Source organism: Heterodontus francisci, chromosome 35 (genome assembly GCF_036365525.1).
Source record: "Heterodontus francisci isolate sHetFra1 chromosome 35, sHetFra1.hap1, whole genome shotgun sequence".
In the NCBI taxonomy this organism is placed as follows: Eukaryota; Metazoa; Chordata; class Chondrichthyes; order Heterodontiformes; family Heterodontidae; genus Heterodontus; species Heterodontus francisci.
The window spans coordinates 36,807,644-36,832,858 of NC_090405.1; the positions used below are offsets into that span (position 1 = coordinate 36,807,644).

Here is a 25,215-nt window from a genome sequence, read left to right on the forward strand (position 1 = left end):
CTACACTAGGGGCAATTTACAATGGCCAATTTACCTATCAGCCTGCAAGTCTTTGGCTGTGGGAGGAAACCGGAGCACCCGGTTTGTGTCCTCCTCACAGCTTACATTCTCACCTAGCTTTGTATCATCAGCAAACTTAGATACATTACTCTCAATCTCTGTCTAAGTCATTAATATAGGGTGTAAACAGCTGAGGCCCCAGCACTGATCCTTACGGTACTCCACCAGTTACAGCCTGCCAACTTCAAAATGCCCCTTTTATCCCTACTTTCTGCTTCCTGTTCGTTAACCCATCCTGTATCCATGCTAATATATTATCCCCAACTCCATGAGCCCTTATCTTGCATATTAACCTTTTGTGTGACACCTGATCGAATACCCTTCGGAAATACAAGAATACTACATCTACTGGTTCCCCTTTATCTACCCTACTAGTTACATTCTCAAAAAACTCCAATAAATTTGTCAAACATGATTTCCCTTTTGTAAAGACTGGCGCAGTGGTTAGCACCACAGCCTCACAGCTCCAGCGACCCGGGTTCGATTCTGGATATTGCCTGTGCGGAGTTTGCAAGTTCTGCCTGTGACCGCGTGGGTTTCCGCTGGGTGCTCCAGTTTCCTCCCACAGCCAAAGACTTGCTGGTTGATCGGTAAATTGGCTATTGTAAATTGCCCCTACTATAGGTAGGTGGTAGGAGAATTGAAGGAAGGTGGGAATGTGGTAGGGAATATGGGATTAATGTAGGATTAGCATAAATGGGTGGTTGATGGTCAGCACAGACTCGGTGGGCCGAAGGGCCTGTTTCAGTGCTGTATCTCTCAAAAAAAAAAATGTTGACTTTGTCAGATCATACTATGATTTTCTAAGTGCATTGCTAAGACTTAATAATAGATTCCAGCAGTTTTCTGACACTGATGTCAGGCTCACTACCACCTTCCCAAGGACAATCCGGGATGGACAACAAATGCTGGCTTTGCCAATGACGCTCACATCCCATGAACGAATAAAAAAAAAGGCTATCTGGCATGCAGTGCCCTGTTTTTTCTCTCGAGGTAATGCTCGCAATGACTTTGGCATTTGTTGCAGTCACATAAGGGTTGGCAAGCATCCTGCTAACTGTTAATTACTAATGATCCCTAAGTCAGCCAGCATTTGGGGTACAAGAGGAGCTCAAGCTTATGCAAGCACTAGTCTGCCATGCACAGGAAGCTGCCACTCCTGCCGTTTCCACCAGGTAGTGATTGTGAGCTTCTCGATCAAGGTACAGTGATTGGAGGGCAAGTCACACCTACCTGTTTGCCAACTTTAGGGGCATCAGCAAAGATCAGTGAGTTAGTTGCTTTCCCATTGTCTTGGAAAGTGAGCAGCATCTCATGCACACGCAAGCTATGGGTGGTGATGGGAAAAACGTAAATGACTGAAGTGAAAGACTGCGCTTATGTTAATTTTCTTTTCTGTCACAGACCTACGAGAAACGCCAGGTGATTCACTTCCAGTACCTGAGCTGGCCAGATTATGGTGTCCCGTCTTCGGCGACAGCTCTCATTGACTTTCGGTCAGCTGTTCGACAGCAGCAAGGCCTCTCTCTCCAGAACATGGGCAACAAGTGGAAGGGACACCCTGGGGGACCACCCATAGTCGTGCACTGCAGTGCCGGCATTGGGAGAACTGGTATAGTATAGAAAATCTAAGTCATGCTGTATGATGGGGAGGAAGGGACAGAGAAGAGACATGCCTAAATGTACCAATAATTTGCATCTCCAAGACAGATGTTGCACATCTCATTGTGCTATTTTTGTACAGTACAAGAAAAGCTATAAAACTTTCCAGCTGCTCCACATCCCCAGTGCAACATTAACTGAACAGAGATGGCAATTATTGGTGTGATAAGACTTGTTAAATTTAATATTGCTGCTGTCCTCTAGTGTAAATTCCTAATATTACTTTCAGCTCTGAGAAAGGGACAACTTTTTGCAAAGTGAGTTTTTCTTTGAAAAAAAAGTACATAATTTTTCTGAGTAAACTTAGCCAGCATTGATATTGTGGAAAGCAATTGACTCTTGTGTTAATGCCCTCCCGTGTCAGGAGTCTGCAGTGCAAAAAAAGTTGCTAAGAATAAAACTGTGTTCAAAAACAGTTCCAGGGGAACATGTGCACATCTGTAACAATCTGTCGGGTCATACAAATCTGTGCTCTTGATCATTGCCTTGTAAACAAACATACACTGGATATGTTTATGCTGTGGGTATTTTTTATCTTGAGGATCATCCAAGTTATCTTCCCGACTCCATTCTGATCTTTCTGATCCATCTGTCACCAATTTCCATGATTCCTGTATTCTGAATGTGGTCAAGTGTGAGAGCTGCCCTCTTGTATTAGTTAATTTACCAGTTGTTGAAATGCCCCCTCCCCAGCTTTTATTATGTAATCTCTTCCCCATGCTTCTCGACTTTCTGATAATTGAATCTAAACACTGTGGCTACAAGCGCAAATCAGTGGCTGGGAACTCTATGGCGGGTGACTCATCTCCTGACTCCTCAAAAACTTGTCCACCATCTATAAGGCATAAATCAGGAGTGATAACTGCAGCTCCAACAACACTGAGGAAGCTCCACACCATCCTGGACAAAGCAGCCTGCTTGATTGGCACTCCATTCACAACCTTAAACATTCATTCCCTCCACCAACAGCAGCAGTGTGATGCATTGATAAGATGCACTGAAGCAACTCTCCAAGGCTTAGATTAGATTAGATTAGAGATACAGCACTGAAACAGGCCCTTCGGCCCACCGAGTCTGTGCCGACCATCAACCACCCATTTATACTAATCCTACACTAATCCCATATTCCTACCAAACATCCCCACCTTCCCTATATTTCCCTACCACCTACCTATACTAGTGACAATTTATAATGGCCAATTTACCTACCAACCTGCAAGTCTTTGGCTTGTGGGAGGAAACCGGAGCACCCGGAGAAAACCCACACAGACACAGGGAGAACTTGCAAACTCCACACAGGCAGTACCCAGAATCGAACCCGGGTCCCTGCAGCTGTGAGGCTGCAGTGCTAACCACTGCGCCACTGTGCCGCCCAAACCCCGACCTCTACCACCTAGAAGGATAAGAGTAGCAAGTTCATGGAAACACCACCACCTCCAAATTCCTCTCCAAGTTGCACACCATCCTGACTTGGAAATATATCCCCATTCCTACATCATCGATGAGTCAAAATCCTAGAGCTCCCTTCCTAATAGCACAGTGGGAATACCCATACCACATGGGCTGCAGCAGTTCAAGAAGACAATTCAACACCCCCTTCTCAGGAAATTAGAGATTGCCAATAATTTTTGGCTGTGCTGGTGACACCCACATCCCGTAAATGATTTTTTTTTTTAACTAATCAGTTAAGATACCGGAGACCATGATTTCATTGGAGCTGTTGTTTCCAGTTGCAAAAATTACTTTGAGCATCTACAGTTGTGTTTTGCTCCACATTCAAGCTGAGATTCTGGCAGTGTATGCTACTAGTCTGCTATCTGATACCTTGTAATTTCTTCACTGATGCCATGGTTTTGCTGTCTTGATATTTTTGTTCCAAATCAGTTCTGACAGACTGCATCACGAACAGCTTAGAAACTTTCTGCTGCTTTGGTATTTGGTGCTACCTAGTGGTAAAGCTGCAGATCGTCAACTGCAGTGATTGGCTAAGGCTAAACATACTTTTGTACCTTGATTTATACGACGTGTGCATTCAGTGTAACTGCTTAGAATTACATAATATTAGTACAGAAACAGGCCATTTGGCCCATCTGGTCTATGTCGGTGTTTATGCTCCATACGATCCTTCTACTGCCCTGCTTCATCTCGCCCCATCAACATATCTTTCTACTACTTTCTCCCCCGTGTACTAATGTAGCTTCCTCTTAATCGCATTTTGAGTCATAGCGCAGAAGGAGGCCATTCAACCCATCGAATCTGCGCTGACTCTTTTGAAGATCAATCCCGTTAGTCCCATTCCCCAGCTGTTTCCCCATATCTCTAAAATTTCCTCTCCTTCAAGTATTTATCTAATTCCCTTTTGAAAGCTATTATTGAATCTGTATCCAGCACCCTTTCAGACTGTGCACTCCAGATTCTAATTACTCATTGCATAAAAAGTTTTTCCTCATGGTGTCTCTGGTCCTTTTGCCAATCATCTTAAACCAGTGCCCTATGCAATTCATTTCAGTTACTGCATGTGTTAGTGAGTTCCACATTCTCACCACTCACTGGATAAAGAGTTTCCTATTGGATTTAATAGTGACACTCATATTTATGGCCTCCTAGTTTCGGACTCCCCCCACAAGTGGACATATCTTCTCTACTTCTTACCTATTAAATTCCTTCATAATTTTAAAGACCTCTATCAGGTCACCTTCTAGCCTTCACTTTTCCAGAGGAAGGAGCTCCAGCCTGTTCAGTCTTTCCTGATAGAACCTCTCAGTTCTGGTATCATCCTAGGACTGAGTGACTTGCCAGGCCACTTCAGAGGGCACTTAAGAATCCACTGTGTTGGATGTGTGCGGATGTATAGGATGAGACTGCTATATACAGTCAGTGTTACTATAGGATGTGACTTAAGTACACACAGTAATACTATAGGATGTGACTCTGAAAGATTTATTGTGACGGTAATTGGGCTTATTTAAGGGTTCCCTTTCTCTGGTTTTACTCCACTATGTGTCTGATTAACCCAGTCAAGTATGCAACTTCTGTAAAGAGCCCTGTCGTGAGCAAAAGAAATTTCTTAGTACACAAAACAATGGAGTCTGCACTTTTAATATAATGGGTACAAATCCTGAACAATAAATGCTTGATTATAATTTGTAAGCAGCTGTTCTTTCTGTCGACAGTATCCTGCTAGCTTGCTACCTTCTGAAAGTAATGTTTCTATCGGTTTGTTCCTTTACTTTGAAAAAGTCTTTAAGATTTGTTTTAAAAATGTTGTCCTTCCTACCTGATCTAGGATAGATGGGTATCCTCTACTGTTCTGCTGCCTGACCATATGCTGGGGGATACAGCAGAATGATCCAGGTTAAGGCCTTTGTGTTTTGGAATCATACAGCACAAAAGGAGGTCATTCAGCCCATTGTGCCTGTGCCAGATCTTTGAAAGAGCTATCCAATTAGTCCAACTCCTGTGCACTTTCCCCATAGCCCTGTCGATTTCTCCTTTTCAAGTATATACCTAATTCCCTTTGGAAAGTCCCTATTGAATCTGCCTCTACCACCCTTTCAGGCAGTGCATTCCAGATCATAACTCACTGTGTAAGAAAAAAAAGCTCCTCATTTCCCCCTGGGTTTTCTTTATAATAAATGCTCCTTTTGCATTTCCCATAAACTGGGATCAGGAACTTGCTGCATGGGGAATAAGAAGTTTTTATTTTAGTTTCTTATCCTTTTATTGTGTCTTATTTACCTGTATTTACAGAAATTCCTTTTCATTTTTGAATTTTTTTACTCTACTTTTTGGTGCTGATCAGAAAACTTTCTGGCTTAGGGCACTTTGTCTTGGCAGCAGTCAGTTGCAAGTCAAGTACAGTTCATGCCACCTTCAAATGCCCCTCTTCCTTCCCTACGGGTGAGTATTCACCCCAATCTCAGAAAAGCATCGGTCTAACCCCTTCTCCACTAAACTGGTATTAACTTTTCTATTTACTAATCTTCCTCCTATATTCCTGCAGAGACCAGCTCGTGACCAGTCACATTTACACTGGTGCCAGTACATTGCCAAATTGACCATCATTCCTGCAACCCCAAGGCAGTGAATGTTGGCAGGCAGTTTGACTGAGAGAAGACATCATAGCCAAGTCTGATGGCACCACTTCCCGACCTTAGTGTGCACTTTTATCGGCTGTCAGTGGATTGTGATCAAGCATAAAAACCATTTTATTTTCAAACCCCAGTTCGTCAAACCTGGTGTGTCAGCTGTGGCTCAGTGGGTAGCATTCTTATCTCTGAGTCACAAGGTTATTGGTTCAAGTCTCACTCCAGAGACTTGAGCACAGAAATCTAGGCTGTAGAAAAATCCATCGCAGTACTGAAGGAGCATTGCACTGTTGGAGGTGCCGTCTTTCAGATGATACATTAAGTCTAGGCTTCATCTGCCCTCTCAGGTAGATGCAAAGATCCCATGGCACTATTTTAAAGAAAAGCAGGGGAGTTCTCCCTAGTGTCTTGGCCAATATTTATTCCTCAATTAACATCAGAGAAATAGATTATCTGCTCATTATCATATTACTCTATGTGGAAGCTTGCTGTGTACAAATTAGCTGCCATGTTTTCTACTTACCTTTTGAAGTCTAGCCACACTACTGTAATAGCTGTAAAGCACATTGGGACATCCTGAGGTCATGAAAGGCGCTATATAAATGCAAGTCTAACTTTTCCCTAGCTCGGACACCGTGTCATGTCGTATTGCCCAATTGCTACGCCAGCTAAGATTCATTAACTCAAGAGTCAAGTGCTGGTCCTGGGAGCTTCTTGGCTTCATCAAATTGTAGCAAGTTACAGGACAGAAACAGATCATTCAGCCCTCCAGGCCTGTGCCTGTGCCAACTGCTCTAATTCTACTCTCCTTACTCTCTACACTTCCTGTGGCTTCTTTGAGTAACCTGCACTGAGCTGTGCAAAGTTTTGTGCTGGGAAAATGTACCCACTTGGAACTGAGTTTAGGTTACACATACGTTAAATAAAGATCTCTGTAGTAGCAGACAAATGGCCATTCTTCAGAAGTGAACCAAGACTGTGGGTGCCATTGAACTGTGAAAGGGCATCAATGCCAACATAGACGTATTCCACAGGAGGGCGCATTTTCACGAGGGCCAAGAAAAGCCCTTTCATTGTATCAATCTGGGCTAGAATTAAATCTTGATATAAAAGGCAAAAAGATAGTGTGCTTCACTGTATGACCCAATCCCTTCCATTTTGCCTGGTAAATATTCCTGATATTTTTCCCATTGTTTTCTCCTCCTTGTGCTCTTTCTCCATGTTCCCCTCCAAGGCACCCATTGTATAGGCTCATGAGGAGTGAAGAATGGCAGCTCGGGCAACGTACAGGCGCCTGTGAAATCAAAGCTGCACCGAGTCCGCACCTCCCTGCATACGTGAATCAAACATGCTCACCACCACATCCTGGACTGAGCTTATCTACCGAGTCATAACTGACAACGGGCACACAAATGACTCCAAATCAGGGTACCTGTGCATGGAAATTGGGAAAGAGGGGAAAGTATGTTGAGATTTGGATAATTAGGCAAAGTAGAAGACACGTATTTGCATTATCTTGGACAACACATAAAGCTCAGTGTACTGGGCACAGTAACCAGAGAAGAATACATTGTGCTCACTACAGGGAGAACACAAGAATACACAAATTTAAGAATCATAAAATTATATAGCACAGGAGGCCTTTCAGCCCATCACATTTACACCAGATCCTTCAAAGAGCAATCCAGTTAGTCCCACTCTCTCATTCCTTCCCCATATCCTTGAAATTTCCTGTCCTTCAAGTATTTATCCAGTTCCCTTTTGAAAGATATTACTGAATCTTTATCCACCACCCTATCAGGTGGTGCGTTCTAAATCCTAACCACTCATTGCGTAAAAAAATTTCTCTGTTGTCTCTGGTTTTTCTGCTAATTTCCATAAATCTGTGCCCTCTGGTTATTGACCCTTCAGTCATTGGAAACAGTTTCTCTTTATCTACTCTATCTAAACCCTTCATGACTTGGAACACCTCTATTCAAATCTCCTCCTAGCCTTCTCTGCTTTAAGCAGAATAACCCTGCTTCTCCACTCTATCTACGTAGTTGTAATCATCCCTGGAACCATTCCAGCAGATCTCTGCTGTACCCTCTCCAAAGCCCCCACCCACTTCTCAGTGTTGTGCCCAGAATTGGTTACAGTACTTCAGCTGGGATTGAGCCTTATATAAGTTTAGCATAAATCTTCCTGGCCTTTGCACTCCATACCTTTACCTATAAAACCCACTCCCCTGCTCTTTTCCCATAAATATTTTCCCTTGAAGTATTTATCCAATTCTCCTTTGAAAGCTATTATTGAATCTGCTTCCATTACCCTTTTCAGACAGTGCATTCCAGATCATTACTCGCTGCTTGAAAAAATCTTTCCTCATGCTGCCTCTGATTCACTTTTCAATCACTTTAAATCTGTATCCTCTGGTTACCCACCCTTCTGCCACTGGAAACAATTTGTCCTTATTTACTCTGTCAGAACCATTCATGATTCTGAATGCCTCTATCAAATTTCCTGTTAACCTCTGCTCTAAAAAATTCCAGCTCCTCTGTGTTTTCCACATAATTGAAGTCCCTCATCCCTGGTGGTATTCTAGTAAATCTACTCTGCAAGCTTTCTAAGGCCTTGACATAATTATTAAGGTGTAGTGCCCAAACTTGAACACACTACTCCAGCTGAGGTCTAACCAGTGTTTTATAGCAGTTACTTTTCTACTCTATTCCTCTATTCCTAAAGCCAAGGAACCCATACACTTGTTTTCCCACAGCCTTCTCAACTTGTCCTGCTACATTCAAAGATCTGTGCGCATACACTGACAGGTTTCTCTGTTCCTGCACCCCCTTTACAATTGTACCATTCAGTTTATATTGCCTCTCGTCATTCTTCTTACTAAAATATATCACTTCACACTTCTTTGCATTAAATTTCATCTGCCGAGGGTCTGTCCATTTCACCAGTCTATGTCCTCCTGAATCTGTTACTGTCCTTCTCATTGTTTAACTACATTTCCAAGTTTCATATCATCTGCAAACTTTGAAATTATGCCCTATATACACAAGTCCAGGTTATTAGTGAAACTAATACCGAACCCTGGAGAACACCACTGTATGCTTGTTTTTCAGACTGGAGAGAAGTATTCACCACTACTGTCTGCTTTCCGTCCCTTACCCAATTTTGTATGCATGCTGCCACTGTCCCTATAATCCCATGGACTTGAATTTTGCTAACAAGTCTATTATGTAGTGCTTTCTCGCATGCCTTTTGAAATTCCATATACACAACAAGAATCATACTATCGTCATCGACCCTTTCCATGACTTTTGGGTTTATTGGGTATAGTAATCATGGAAGAGTATCCATATCTAGGTGCAGTAATCACAGGAGACTATCCAGACTTGAGTATGGTACCCAATTTAGACCTGTAGGTTAAAGGTTGTGATAAATATCAAAGATATATTGTTGCAGCTTGCTGTGTAATTGATTATTCATATAAGCTTTATTTGATGAAAGTTCTCTCTGAATAAATGTAAACTTCTGCTAAATTCCATGACAATAGCTAACTGTAGCTTGTTTGATTTGTTGTTCTGCTCAGTCCCTGTACTTACGATCCTTACTTTTACTCTCCAGGCACGCTGTGTACTCTGGATATATGCCTTTCTCAGCTGGAAGATGTGGGTACTCTCAACATATACCAAACCGTCCGAAGGATGCGAACGCAACGAGCCTTCAGCATCCAGACTCCTGATCAGTACTACTTCTGTTACACAGCGATTATCGAGCATGCTCAGAGGCAAAACCTACTGTCAGCCAATCATTAACGAGAGAATCTTCCCCTCCCCTTCCCCTCTCTCCCACGTAGATCATATACCACTTCTGCACACATGCAGATGAGCTCTACTAATATATTCCTAGTACATCTGTAGACGTCCACATTTTGTGATTGTACAAGATCCTAGAATTAGTACTAGCCTTAACTACTTGGATAGAACTTATTTTACAATGGTTTAATGCCATTGTACCAGTAGCCATCTTCATGGAGCATATAGACTTTCCCTGAAGAAAATATGTTACAATCCATTTATTCCAATAATGTAGCATTAGAAATAAAATCTACGGTACAGGAGACATGAATGGCCAATGAGAAATGAAGGCGATAATTTTTGCTGAGACTGAAACCACAATCTTTAGGCACCATGTGGCTCCAAATTGAATTCTGTAACGTGTTGTATGGACCAGACTTTTTTCTTTTCTGAAAAAAAACTTGTTTATGACATACATAAAAAACAAAAAAAATTACCTCAAGCATCATCTGAGGGATGGCAGAAAGCACCGTGTTGTACTTCTGTTACCTCGGGCCAAGATTACCATTGGGAATGCCACATGGACACTCTACCCCAGAGGCCGTTCCCACGTCAGCGTCATTCACAAGATGAGCTGGAGAGCAAGACGTCGTCAGCTGAGCTGTGTATTTGTCACTGATGTCCGTGCCTGTGAGATGAGTTTACTCTTTGTGCCTTCTTGTCTTTTATTCCGAGTCGGGGCTGTACAGTACTTGCAGCCAAAGTATTATTCGAAGCTAAACCTTTCTCTCAGGGGAACAACTTTTCTTTTTCTTCCCTTTTGCTGTCTCTTTCTCTGTTGGGTTTGGTTTAATTAGGGATGATTAGACCATAATGATGACCCAACCTAGAGGTCTGTTTTGAAAAGCTGCAGCTACCCTTTTCTCCCAAAGGCTTCCCTTGAGCTGCACTTGAGAGCAGAGGAGTCTAACACAGCTGGGCAAAATCCTGTTGCTTGTCACTGCCTCAGTTAACCCTTGACACAGGTTCTCCATATACACTGAGCTGAATTAGCCATCTGATCTGGTTTATCTCAAAACCGCCAGTGCCATCAGGACTTTTGTCAATTGTCAAATTCCTGTGACATCATAGGATTGTTACGGCATGACTTAATGTCATTAATGATGTCACTGGATAGAACAAGTGCTGCATTTGAATAAGTGTAAATGTGTATACTATTGGGCCATCATTTTCTGCACCCGCCCAGTTTTCTTATCATTCATGAGGTCCATTATTATGGATGGCATTTTCCTGTCATCTTTGATTATTATCACTGCTCTCAGCAGCCATAACATCTTGGATTTCTTCGTTTCTTTCCGAGGGGAGAGGTGGGAATAATCCTTGTGAGTTGGATATTTCTGTGAGACAAGTACTTGTAACCCTTCAGGTTGATGCAACCCTACACATAGATAATCATTAGCTAACAGCAAGTGGCACGCTCCTGATGTTTTGAAGTAATTGCACCATAGGCGGGCTGTGAGGGGAATCCAGGATGAATTCCAAGGTAGGAGTGCTCAATGATGTCGCTGTACATAAGTTTTAGAGAACTAACAAGTGGTTTCACTGACTACACTGTACCTTTTAATGAGTTAAGTATTGCAACAGTGACCAAACTTCTATACTTTTGAAATTTGTTGCAAACATTTTACCTTGTACTTTACACCTCTCAGAGCATTTTCTTGTATGTTTATTATCCAATTTTTGCTGTTTAGTTTTTATTGCAAACGATGGAGCAAACGCTTGACTTTGAGAAGTTTGGTTTTCAGATGTGGTGGGTGGGTTCTGCAAAAAAGGCCACCACAGCTTTATAGGCCTGGCCGTCACTTTTTGTATCAGTGATTCACGTACAGTTTGTGGATGGATTACAAGGGGTCAGTGTGACAGAAGTGAAGCAAGTAACTGGTATGACTTTCAGAATTGTAGGCACTCATTTCACTAGTGGACTCTAAGCCAAGGTAGTTAAAAGGAATGGATTAGCTATATTCAATATCATTCTCTGCCTTAATATGACAATGCCATGGAGATTCTTCATGTGAACAGAAGAGAAAATGGGTCCTAATCACCTTTGATGGAGAGTTGTCCTACACTAATTTATCAATTACTTACACTGTAGGCACAGGCCTGCACCATACTCGCCAACACTCCCACCTAAACTATGCTTTTGTAACTCTTGCACTCAAGAATACTCCAAGATAGAAGTTGTGCCTAAGTCTTGCAAGTGAGGCTTTAGAAACAGAAGTTCTGATTTAATTTTTACTTGATGGATTTTTAGTAATTCGTTTTCGAAAACATTGAATCTGAGAAAGAAGTTGTAAACCTGTCCTCAGCTCAAATTCCTAATGCAAAATATTTTAGATTTCTGCAATAAACAGTTGAAACTGTAAGATCCTCAGAAGAAGCAAAAAGGTGAGAAAGGGCAATTCTCATCAAGCTCGTCCTCAACATAGGAACAGTAGGCTATTCAGCCCCTTTAGCCTGTTCTGCTGCTGTTCAGCGAGATCATGTCTGATCTGTATCCTAACTCCATCTATCTACCTTGGTTCCATATCCCTTAATACCCTTGGCTAGTAAAAAATCTATCAAACTCAGATTTAAAATTATTAATTGAGCTACTGTCTATTGTTTTATGTGGGAGAGAGTTCCACCTTTTATGTGAGGAAGTGTTTCCTAACTTCTCTGCTGAATGGCCAGGCTCTGTTTTGAAGGTTATGCTCCTTGACGTAGACTCCCCCGTGAGCAGAAGATGTCTGTCTATCTACCCTTAACTTTTTATATTCCAAAGAATAGAATCCTAGTTTATGTAGAATCTCGTCCTAATTTAACCCTTGAAGCCCTGGTAATATTCTAGTTAATCTGCGCTGCACTCCTTCTAAGGCTAATATATCCTATCTAAGGTGCAGTGCCTAGAACTGTATACGATACTAAAGATGTGATCTAACCAGGACTTTGTTTAGCTGTAGCAAAATCTCCTCCCCTTTTATTTTCTAGGCCTCTACGTATAAAGGCTAGCATTCTGTTAGTCTTTTTGATTTTTTTTTTTGAACATGACCATTGCATTTTAGTGATCTGTGTACATGGACCCCTAAATCTCTTTGGCCTGCCACTGTTTCTATCTTTCACCATTTAAATAATACTGAAGTAGTTCAAAATCACCCATTTAGTATCAATCTACATCATGAACTCCCCTAATATAGGGGTACCCGAACTGCAGTCCCTTAATACTGCCAATATCGAGATGACTTGTTTGAGGGGGGGTTGTGTATTTGTGCTTATATTTCTTCACAGATTTGTTTGAATCTTGTTGGCTTGGAGTTTGGAACTGGCTGCTTTTTTTGTTGCCTTGTTGCTGAATAAATCCTTAGTATCTCGTGTGTATACAAGTGAATGGGAACAGGGATTAAAACCTTATATGGGGATCCCTAGACTCCATGCCCTCAAAGACTGAAAGCTTGGACATTCCTGCCTCTCAGTATTTAATTCTGCAACCTTACCCAGGAAGCTATTCCAAATGTTTCTCTCTTTTGAGTCAAGCTACTTCTTTCTACCAAGATTGAGCTTTGGTAATTTGCTCAGTGCACAAGTGAAGAGATGAAATTACTAGCTAAGTTATTACTGTGTGGACAGCAGCACCGAGAGTGAAAACTGTCCTTGCTATACAGTACTTACTTATTTTTTATTTATAAAAAAAATCTGGAATTCAATGCACATCAGATGTTGATCAAATACTGAGAGCAACTTGTGAAATCATCAAACCCACCTTGTGAAAAGTTTAATTGTACAGGTTTTACAAGAGTAAGGGGAAAATCATGTTTTAGTTCATAATGGCCAACAGCCCAATTTGGCCTCGCCAGCGATAGTGGTCAGTGTAGATTGGGAGATATAGATGACACTGAATCCATCTACTACTTGACGATTAGTTGTGCTCAGTGGGCCATTGTATACATCTCAAATTGTCAGTTTTGGTTTTGGTCTCGCCACTGCTGCCGCTGCATCAATCCTGATTTGTACAACAATGAGTTGAAACCTTGACTGGTGTGGGCTTGTGGAAAAATGGTACCTGACTGCCTAAGAGAATGGAACAAATGGTTACCGGGCTGGGGAGAAAGGCTCCTACCCGTTCTCTTCCCTCATGGTATAAGCTGATAATTACTTTATTCCAATTCTTTGGAATCTGGATCAATTGAGCAATGATTGTGTGATGATGCTTTTTATTATTAGGCTAATTGCTCGTTAACATCTCAGACCATATCTGTTAATGGAATTAAGCTAAATTTTGTGCCAGTTTTGTTTAGATGTTTGAACTGTATCCAACCACCGGTTCAGAATGACCCAGCTCTTAGTCCAGAAGGAAGTCCCTAGACAAATCATGAAGGATTTGGCACTTCCCTCAATACAATGTACAAAGAAATCTTTGAAAATTGGCTACAATAGGTGCTGTATGGTGTGAAGGATTCTTCAGATTTGCTTTCTAAAGCACTGCTGAATAATGCACTTCACACTTGAGAGCAGTTCGTGGTTACAGTTTCTGTGTTAAGACGAGATGGTGTAAAGGTGAAAAGATACAAGCAGAGAAACATCAGTTTGAATTAACAGTAAGCTAACCTGATTGATTGATTGTGATCAGTGCTTAAAATTGACCAAAGGTATTGTGTGTTGGACTAAAGACCTCCATAGTGGACACCAGCTAGTCATTTTTGTTTGATAAGCTGGTGTCTAACGCACAAACTCATCACCCTCATGTTTCCAACTAAACTACTTAGAAATCTATAGAGCTTCCATTGTCCCATAGGAGAATACACTTTTTGCCTCATCAAAACTTTTTTAATTCATTCATGGAATGTGAGCATCACTGGTAAGACCAGCATTTGTTGCCCATCCCTAATACTCGGTGGTGTTGGGGAGTACCAGGTTTTTGACCTGACGACAGTGATATATTTCCAAGTCAGGATGGTGTGTGGGTTGGAGAGGAACTTGCAGGTGATGGTCTTTCCATGCTGTCCATGTCCTTCTAGGTGGTAGAGGTCATGGGTTTGGAAAGTGCTGTCAAAGGAGTCTTGGCAAGTTGCTGCTCAGTGGACCATTATGTACATCTCAAGTTATCAGTTTTTGTGCATCTCGTAGATGGTACACACTGCTGCCTCTGTGCATCGGTGGTGAAGGGAGTGAATGTTTAAGATAGTGGATGGGGTGCCAATCAAGCAGGCTGCTTTGCCCTGGTGCGAGCTTCCTGTGTGTTGTTGGAGCTGTACTCATCCAGGCAAGTGGAGAATATTTCATCACACTCCTGACTTGTGTCTTGTAGTCGGTAGGCAGGCTTTGGGGAGTCAGGAGGTGAGTTACTCACTGCAGAATTCCCAGCCTCTGACCTGCTCTTGTAGCCACAGTATTTATGTGGCTGGTCTAGTTAAATTTCTAGTTAATGGTGATCATCACCACCAACCACCCCCCCCCCCCCCCCCCAGGAAGTTGATGGTGGGGATTCAGCAAAATCAAGGGGAGATGGTTTGTTTCTCTCTAGCCGGAGATGTTCATTGTCTGGCATTTGTGTGGCCCACATGTTACTTGCCACTTATCAGCCTGAGCCTGAATGTTATCCAGGGCTTACTGCATGCGGGCACGGAGTGCTTCATTACCTGCAGACTTGCGAACATCCCCACTTCTGACCTTCAGGTCATTGATGAAGCAGCTGAAGATGGTTGGGCCTAGGACACTGCCCTGAGGAACTCCTGCAGTGCTGTTCTGGGGCTCAGATGATTCATCTCCAATAACCACAACCATCTTCCTTTATGTTATGTATGACTCCAACCAGTGGAGAGTTTTCCCACGATTCTGATGATTTCAATTTTTGCTAGGGTTCCTTGATGACATACTCAGTCAAATGCTACCTTGATGTCAAGAGCAGTTGTTCTCACCTCTCCTCTGGAATTCAGCTCTTTTGTCCATGTTGGGACCGAGACTGTAATGAGTTCAGGAGCCGAGTGCCCCTTGTGGAACCGAAACTAAGCATCAGTGAGCAGATTATTGCTGAGTGAGTGCTGCTGATAGCACTGTCAATGACACCTTCCACCGCTTTGCTGATGATTGAGAGTAGACTGCTGGGACGGTATTTGGCCAGACTTAATTTGTCCTGCTTTTTGTGGGCAGAACCTATCTGGGCAATTTTCCACATTGTTGTGTAGATGCCAGTGTTGTCGCTGCACTGGAACAGCTTGGCTAGGGGCGCAGCTAGTTCTGGAGCACAAGTCACTGGGATGTTGTTAGGGACCATCATTGAGGGTGGGGATGTTTGTGACGCCTCCTCCTCTACTTTAGCTTCCCACCATCATTCATGACTGAATGTAGCAGGACTGCAGAGCTTTGATCTGATCTGTTGGTCTGTCTATTGCATGCTGTTTCCACAGTTTAGCATGCATGTTTTGTAGTTTCACCAGGTTGGCACCTTATTTTTAGGTATGCTTGGTGCTGCTCCTGGCATGTTCTCCTGCACTCATTGTACCAGGTTGAACCCCTGGCTCAATGGTAATGGTAGAGTGAGTCGTATGCTGGGTCAAGAGATTACAGATTGTGGTTGAATATAATTCTGCTGCTGCTGATGGCTCACAGTGCCTCACAGATGCTCAATTTTGAGCTGCTAGATCTGAATCCATCCCATTTAGCACAGTGGTCGTGCCATACAAGTTGATGGAGTGTATCCTCAGTGTGAAGACCGGGCTTGTCTCCATAAAGACTGTGCATTGGACACTCCTATCAGTACTGTCATGGACAGATGCAACAGGTGATGAAGGGTCACTGACCTGAAACGTTAACTCTGCTTCTCTCTCCACAAATGCTGCCAGACCTGCTGAGTATTTCCAGCATTTCTTGTTTTTAGATACAACAGGTAGATTGGTGAAGGTGAGGTCAAGTAGGTTTTTCCTTCTTGGTTCCCTCACTACCTGTTGCAAGCCCAGTCTGATAGATATGTCATACAGGACTTGACCAGTTCGGTCAGTAGTGGTGCTACCGAGCCACTCTTGCTAATGGACATTGAAATCCCCCACCCAGAGTACATTCTGTGCCCTTGCTAGCCTCAGTGCTTCTTCCAAGTAGTGTTCAACATGGAGGAATACTGATTCACCAGCTGATGGAGGGCATTTGGTGGCCCATATTTGACCTGACGCCATGAGATTTCATGGAGTTGGAGTCAATGTTGAGGACTCCAGGGCCACTCCCTCCCGACTGTTTACTGCTGTGCTGCCAACTCTGGTGGGTCTGTCCTGCGGGTGGGAGAGGACCTTCTCAGGCATGCTGATGGAGGAGTCTGGGATATTGGCTGTAAGGTATGATTCAGTGAATATGACTCAGGCTGTTACTTGACTAGCCTGTGAGACAGCTCTCCCAATTTTGGCACAAGTCCCCATATGTTAGTGAGGAGGACTTTGCATGGTCAAGAAAGGATATATCCCATTTAGATACAGTTTGCAAGAATGAAAGCTGAGAGACTAGTAAGCTGCATGGTTTTAACTGGAATTTAACCAGCCAGCACCACACAGATAACCAGCACAGAACACTCTGTATGCTCCCTACTGCTTGTTCAGGTTAGACCCAGCTACCCTTAGGACATTGGCTTGTAACATTCTTTAGTGCCAAATAGAAATGATCCCAACTCCCAGTAATGGGTCTAACAATAATGCAGGCTGACTGCTCAGTTATGCAGTGGAGTACTGCACATTTTCCTGGCCTGGGCATTGGATTGCCATACAGGATCAACTTGCTTCTAATCCTCCATCACCTGTGGTATTATCTTGGAGCCAACTCAACCTAAAAAAACCCTGCTTCTCCAGCTTTTTATCCCCCCTCACCCCCAATAGAGGAGGATAGTCATTGGTTATCAAACTGATAACGTAACAAAATGAAACATTTAATTTGATATCCACATTTGTTATATGAAGGGACCACTTACATATAATGCACGAAATAGTCTAGGAAAAGTCTCCCTGTTTTTTGTTCTAAGTTTATAGATGTACATGTTTATGTATCTGTCTGTGTGTCCGGCTAACATTTATTCTTCCATCAACATCACCAAAACAGATTCTCTGGTCATTATCACTTTGGTATTTATCGGACCTTGCTGTGCACAAATTGGCCAATGTGTTCCCAATACTACAACAATGACTACACATCAAAAAGTACTTAATTGGCTGTAAAGCGCTTTGAGACTTCCTGAGGTTGTGAAAAGCACTATATAAATGCAAGTTTTTTTTTAAAATATGTCTGTGCGTGCGTGTGTTTGCATGCGGTTACATTTGGCATTTTCTCCTTGATATTTCCTCCAAGCTGAGAGGTTGACCATACAGGGTTTGGCACCAGTGCTGTTTGGGGCTCGACTGTAGGGAAGCCTGCTCGGGGCAGCTAGAAGAAATTTCCCAAATTGCAAAACTGGCAGCAGCTGTAGCTGGAGGGTGTCCGAGTGAATCTGTGATGCTAACACATGACCCAGAGTTTGAGTATCTGAAGTATGTTAGACATAACATCCATGATAACTATATGGATGAGTACCTGACAATCGTAAGAAAATGCCATGCCTTTAGTCTTTTTAGTTGATTACTAGGTGAGTTTGTAGCAGATACATGGGACAAATACTGCTTAATCACAAAGTTGGTGATAGATCTGGGAGACCATCTAGCCCATCATTCCAAAGAAACCTACAGACCAATTGCCATAGCACCCAACTGCCGTTTGAGTGATTCTGCAGCATACTCCATGATTCTACTGATATTAATCCATATGTGACTAAGTGGTTCTTGAGGTTTATAAACAGGGCATAGTCTAGATATCGTAACCATTTGAGCCTCTTCACCTGCCCATATGCTCCTGCCACTTTGCTCAATGGAGTAGTATGTTCTATATTTTATTAGCACTTGGAATTAACTGTGATTAAGCAGGTACGGAACAAAGACCTTACAGTGACATGCTCTGAAGGTGATGCTGGGATGCATCACCAGAAACCAGAATTAACATTCACACTGGGTTTGTAGCAAAACTGTACTTTTCCTGTCGTAAATTTCTGCCCAGGTTGAGGGTATAGTGGATAATTTTTTTGTATAACTTTAGTCATCTAGATCCTAATTGTCTTGTTTTGTACTTAAAACTCTGGGCAGGTGCGAATAAAAAATGTAAGCTTTTCTGCCAAAGTTCACACTTGCCAGTTGTTATTATGAAGACATTTCAAACAGCAGAACTGGACTTTTAAATCATAATCTGTGTGAAATACCCTGGTATTTACAAGGGGTGAGGGTTGAGACTATCACTGTATATGATTTGTACAGAGGATCTGGGATAGGACCAATAAAACTGTAGGCTGTTCTGCCTATCATGTCTCTGAAAGAGCTATCCATTTTGTCTCATTCCTTTGTTCATTCCCAATATCCTCTTAAACTTTTATTTTCCGAGTATTTATCTATTTCCATTGTAAAGGGCATTATAGATTCTTTTTCCACCACTGTTTCTGGTTGGGCATTCTGTGTCCAAACAACCTCTGGATTAAAAACAATTTCCTAAATCTCTTCCTTTATTCTTCTGTTGAATATCTAGTTGTCAATTTACCAGCCAATGGGAATATTTTTTCGTTATTGATCTGATCAAAACACATCAATTTAGAGTCCATCTATCTGCTCTCCTCTTAACTTTTGCTGATGTAATAAAAAGTGCCCCTTTGGTGAGATTTGTTTTCAAGAGTATGTGTTTAAGTGGGTTTCATCATGTTTCTGTTCACTGGCGAGTTGATACATTACTTATTCAGTACATGAGTATTGATATTGCCCTGATACTGTTTACTCACAACATTAATACAACCCACTGTTGGTTTGACAGTAACTATTTTAAATATTTTGACTTACTAAAGGGGGGGCACCATTCTCTTTGGAATGTATCTTACAAACTATTGTTCTTAACACACAATTCGAGGCAAGCGTCATGATGAACTTGACCCACAGCTCTTTTAGCTGATGTCCTTCTACAAACATAAAAGTTTTGCCAAACATTTTTTTCCTCCTCTCTAACTGTAGAATCTGAAAATCCCATTCAGGAGTTTAGTGATATGATGTTCTGACTATCATCATACAGGATGGGTGTGTTTTGTATTTTAATGTTCAACAATTCACTTGGTTCAACGAGTAATGAAATCTGCTCTTGCACTGTTTGACTTGTACTGAATTGCTGGTGCAGTGAATGGCCAAGCATGAAATGGGACACATCACAATGCAGAAGTAGGAACTCTGTCAATGCAGCAAGGATAAAAGACCTAATCCTGATGTGGCATTGGCTGAAGGTCAGTATGCCAATCTGTTGAGTATTGTTCCTGTAGAGCCACTCTGGTAACCATCTCACTTGGTGTGGCCTGCAGCAGTTAAATGCTCGCTTTCTTTGATACCGTGGTCAAATTTCAGCAAAAGCTTTCAAGTGATTGGGACCACCATTGCTGCAATGTTCCCAAATCATTGGACAAGTTGTATTACAGGACACAGTGGCTGCAATACAAACCCATTACTAGCCAACAATAGTTAAAGCAGCCTGCCACGTAATAAGTTAAAGTGCTTTAAAAATATTTATTGTAACTCAACTGACAAAATTATGCTTTGTGAAGATTATTACATTACATATTGTTAATTCCTGTTCTTTTCCAGTGCTGTTCAAGTAATGTACTATTTATTATTTTTTTAAGTCAATAAACCATTTTATTTCACTACAACTGAAATGATTGATGGTGACTTGCAGTTTGGTAACTAGAACATATTTCAGTATATCTCGTACATTATGACAGTGACCACACTTCAAAAGTACTTCACTGGCTGCATCATGCTTGGGACATTCTGGGTTGTGAAAGGCGTTATAAAAAATGCAAGTCTTTCTTCCTGGATTTGACTTTTGGATAATTTCAGTTAACATCCAATGGAACAATTCCTGATCCCACCTGAACTGAAATAGGACTTTCACCTGGATTAATAGTCACCCAGCAACATCACCACCTATGGTTAGAAGGGGGAAGACAGACACTGCAGCTGAGTTCAAGAGTCGTATGTTAAAGTGGGACTAAATCGGAATTATTACTTGTTTTGGGGCTGTGCTACCTTTTCACTATGGGAGGCCAAGCGTCTGATCTTGACAGCACTCCAACTCAAGTGGAGCTCACACCAGATTTTGGGAAAGTTTATTTTTGGAGGCGAAACTGCTTCTGGCAGATGTCCGACATCTCCTGCATGTCCCTGTACCACTGTTGGTGCATCGTACAGTCAACTTCATAAAGGTGGACAGAAATTTAGCCCATAACTCAATCTTATGGTACCAAAGTCATTGGAGAGCGTAAACCTGTTGGAAAATACCTCGAGGGTTGGTTAACTGCATCAAATAACAAAGTACAGTAGACCCCACAAATGACCTTATTTTAAACTTACAGATGTATGTTTTATAGTTCTGTAACATCTGGATGGAATGTGCAAGACAGCTTCCTGATGGTTCAAATTTTGACTGATTACGCTCCTGTGAAGCACCTTGGGGCATAATACTACATTAAAGACGCTATATAAATGCAAGCTTTTGTTTAGTGCCTCTCCTAATGTGATGCTGAGCCGTACAGGCAATAAGGGCCTTGTTCTCTCACTGTGAACTGTGCTACGTTGACTTAAACTGTTTGAGAGAGTTATGAGTCACTGCCTTCAGGGAGAAAGCTGAGGATGACATGTATTTTGAATAAAAGTTAATTTTAAAGAAATTACTTTAGTGGACTTACTGACTGAAAATGCAGAACTGAGAGCTCCACCAATGAGGTACCTATTTACACAACTTCCACATTGCACAAATTGAGAGCCCACGGGGGAGATTCTGTATTGTGGCTGTGTCTACACCTCCACAGGAAGGCCCAGTATGATGAAGTTATTTTGTCGGCAAACAGAGCAGACAAATATCACACAGCAAGTGAATTGAATGACCAGTTAATCTGTTCTGATGGTGTTAGTTGAGGAAGGATTGTTGGCGAGGGCACTGGGATCGCTAGCATTGACCTGTAAGGAAACTGGCAATAATTAGATATAGATATCGAGAATATTTTGTGGTGTTTTTTTGTGAAGCTGTACATGTTTTCTGGGGTATATACTAGGCTCCTGGGAGACCTACCTGCTCCTAAGCCTCTGCCACTGCTACTCTAAAACAGCCACCAGAAGATATATGGCAGCAGCCCAAAGAGCACTGCCCCATGGCATACTGAGATATTCGCAGTTTGGGTGTTTGAACTTGCATTGCTGCCCTCTCCCAAACCGTTGTGGTATTTCATATTGGTGCATAGTGGGACTCCTCCATAAAGACAACTCGTGACGCACTACAGCACTGCTTGTGGATGAAAGATTTCATACTGTTGTTGAAGCTTCTCCATTTCACTTGAGAATTTCCCCCAAGTCATACTATCCAGACTGCACTGCCACGTCCCAGTCTCTCCCTCATGTTTCATGTCATTCTGGAGATTGGACAGTGGGTAGTTTGAATTTTTGGGGTGGACTCGGTTTGCATTCCTGCCCAGCCTTGTCTCCGTGCACCCACAGTGCGTATGTACTTGGCACTCTGGGCTGAGGTCTGACCTCGTGTGTGCTCTGACCTTCTGTCAGCAACTATCACAAACCAACCGCAGTGAATTTTACACAACAATGGAATGGCCTTAATCATCTCATCTCTAATACTTAAACTTGCCCCACAAGGGCCATACCTCTCTTGGTGGTCTTCAGCTTTGTTCCTAAAGTTTGGATCCTTGAGCTCTGCCTTGGCTCCTGGTAATTTCTGGACCTGTTGCCTCCAATCCTCTGTGTTTGGGGGTGGTGGTCTATCCATCTCTTTCTCATGTTTTCTTTCATTTAATATTTCTCCTTTAACTTCCTTTTCCCAACAGACCAAACCCTAGTCTCAATATCTTATCCTCAGCCCCTCCCCTTCCATTATCGCCCATCATCTGCTGGAAATCCTCTTCCTACCAGATCCAGTATTTTAAAAGCACATGACTTGTGATTGCTGACTGCTCTACCTTTTGTCACAATGGAAGGACAGTTGGCTCCAACCCCAGCATTTTGTTTAAAAATACAAGCATTCATTGGATTTCATAAAATGGTGGTGAAGCCCATAACCTTGCTCAGTGCATAAGGGCTAGAATCCTGTTCCATGTTCTGGCCTTTAAAAAAATGTTAATGTTGAAATGGAATATGTTGCTGAAGGAAGAAGTTGAGAAATATACAGTGGAGTGTGTAGGCTGAGCAGGAGACTTGAAGAGTGAACAGAACAGTTTAATAGAAAGAAGAGATGGGTACCAGAAAAAGGAGAGTGAAATGGACACTACATTAAGGGGAGCGAGAGAGAGAGAGATGCATACCATAATCATGTTTGGGGGGGGGGGGGGGGGCGACGTGAGAGAGAGAGATGGACACCACACTAAGGAAGGAGAGTGAAGGAGATAAAGACCGCAATAAGGGGAGAGAGAGAGAAGGACGGATACCACTCTAAGGGGAGAGGGAGATGAACACCACAATAAGGAGAGAGAGAAATGGAGACCATACTGGGGGGGGGGGGGGGCGGTAGTTGGGGTGGGGATGGACACCACACTAAGCAGAGAGAGGGAGAGATGGATACCACACTAAGTAGAGAGAGAGAAATGGACACCACAAGACGAGGAGAGAGAGAGATGGACACTGCAATAAGTGTTTGAGAACCATTCAATGAAAGTGGAAGACAAGGACTGAGTGCACCACAAAGACTTTGAAAATAAAAAAACTAAGATAGTTGTAAGAAGAGAATATTTTTATTTTATTATTTTCTGTGAGCAATGCAACAGATCAGCTATCTTGTTAAAATTGTGCCAAGTCTGTTCCGCTCAACAACTAATGTCAGCATTCTGATCTAGGACTGATAGAGGAAAGTTCAAATTCCGGGGTCACCTTGCAACTGAAAACATGAGCTCTCCTCATTCTAGTCACTTGTCTATTTACCTAATGTAATGTTAGGCTTCCTATGTTAGCTGAGGACGAGCACAACTGAGTGACCCACAGGTTCCAATAGTGTCAGAGCTGGTTGGTGCAGTGATGTACCCGCTCACACTTACGGAGCACCTTTGATGAGACCAAGTAACTGAAGGTTGGGTTTTGAGGGGACTGTTGAACATGGAGAAACTTGAAATAAGACAAAAGCATTTGAGAATTCCAGAGCACAGGAACAGTGATATTGGTGTGGGGGGCATGCGGTGATCTCAACTCAGAAAAGAGGAGGATACAAGACTGCAGGACATAGTGGTAAGGTGGGGAAAATCTTAGGAGATATTTGTAGATGATAAGCATTTCAAATCGGTACATTGGGAAGTTTGTGAAGGTTGATGAGAAGAGGGGTGATAGGGGAGTGGGGTTTTGTGCAGAATAGGATGCAGTAGAGGAGTTGGAGTTTGTACAACGTGGGACTTGGGTGGAAAGTGTTGGAAAAGTGGAATCTGTAGGTGAAGGCTGTATGGAGAGGTTTCAACAGCAGTGGGGTGAGGCTGTGGATAGAGGCTGGTGATATGGAAGTGGAAATATGTGGTCTTGGTGTTGGAAATTTAACTTGGGATTAAACTGCAGTTTGGTCTTGTGAAGCAGCTAGGATGAAATGGGGGAGGATGATAGAGAGATTCTCATAAAAACCAAACGAGGGAAATAGAGAATTTTTTTACCCAGCAAATTATGATATGGAATGTAGTACCTGGCTTCAAGTTCAAATCCAGCCTGGACAGATTCAGTCAATGTCTCTGGGTTAATTTGCAGTTTCAATACAGTAGGTAGGCGCAGACCCACAGCACAAAACTGCTCCTAATTTGCCATTCCATTGACAGTCTGAGACAGCAGCCTGACCCTCGCAAAAAGTGGAAACATTCAGTAGTGTTGAAGGACAGAGGTGACCAATCTCTGGGGCAGAAGACTAGATTATTGTGATAAGTGAATCGCCTGCATCTGATTAAATCTTACTTTGACTGAGGCAGAATTTTGATTGAACTCTGTGACCAACTCCCAATCTAGTTAGTTGGAATATTCAGACCATGCCATTGATAACCCCTGTGTGTGTCTACGTGTATGCTTGCGTCTGTCTGCCTATGTGTGTGTATATTTGTGTCTGTTTGCATATGTTTGTATGTCTGTGTGTATGTATGTATGTTTGGGTGTTTCTGCCCGTGTTTTTGTGTGTATGTGCCAGTCTGTGTCTAAATCTGTGCAATTGTCTTTGTTTCTGTATGTTTGTGTCTGCCTCTGTTTTTGTCTGGCTCTGTGTTTTTGTTTGTGTGTGCTTGTGTCTGTGTTTATGTCTGTGTGTCTTTCTGCGTGTGTCTTTTTTTTATTCGTTCGGGGGATGTAGGCATCGCTGGCTAGGCCAGCATTTATTGCCCATCCCTAATTGCCCTTGAGAAGATGGTGGTGAGCTGCCTTCTTGAACTGCTGCAGTCCTTGGGGTGTAGGTACATCCATAGTACTGTTAGGAAGGGAGTTCCAGGATTTTGATCCAGCAACAGTGAAGGAACAGCGATTTAGTTCCAAGTCAGGATGGTG

At 42.4% G+C, this 25,215-nt stretch overlaps 1 protein-coding gene across 1 annotated transcript in view; it reads left to right on the top strand.

Annotated features, from left to right (window-relative positions):
- Positions 1-19,003, top strand: part of ptpn9a (protein tyrosine phosphatase non-receptor type 9a) — a 227,005-nt gene extending 208,002 nt beyond the window's left edge. The window contains exons 12-13 of the mRNA XM_068015349.1: positions 1,465-1,672; positions 9,426-19,003. Of these exons, the coding sequence (XP_067871450.1) occupies positions 1,465-1,672; positions 9,426-9,616 (399 nt within the window). The 3' untranslated portion in view covers positions 9,617-19,003. The remainder of the gene's footprint in view (positions 1-1,464; positions 1,673-9,425) is intronic.
- Positions 19,004-25,215: the final 6,212 nt, after the last annotated feature.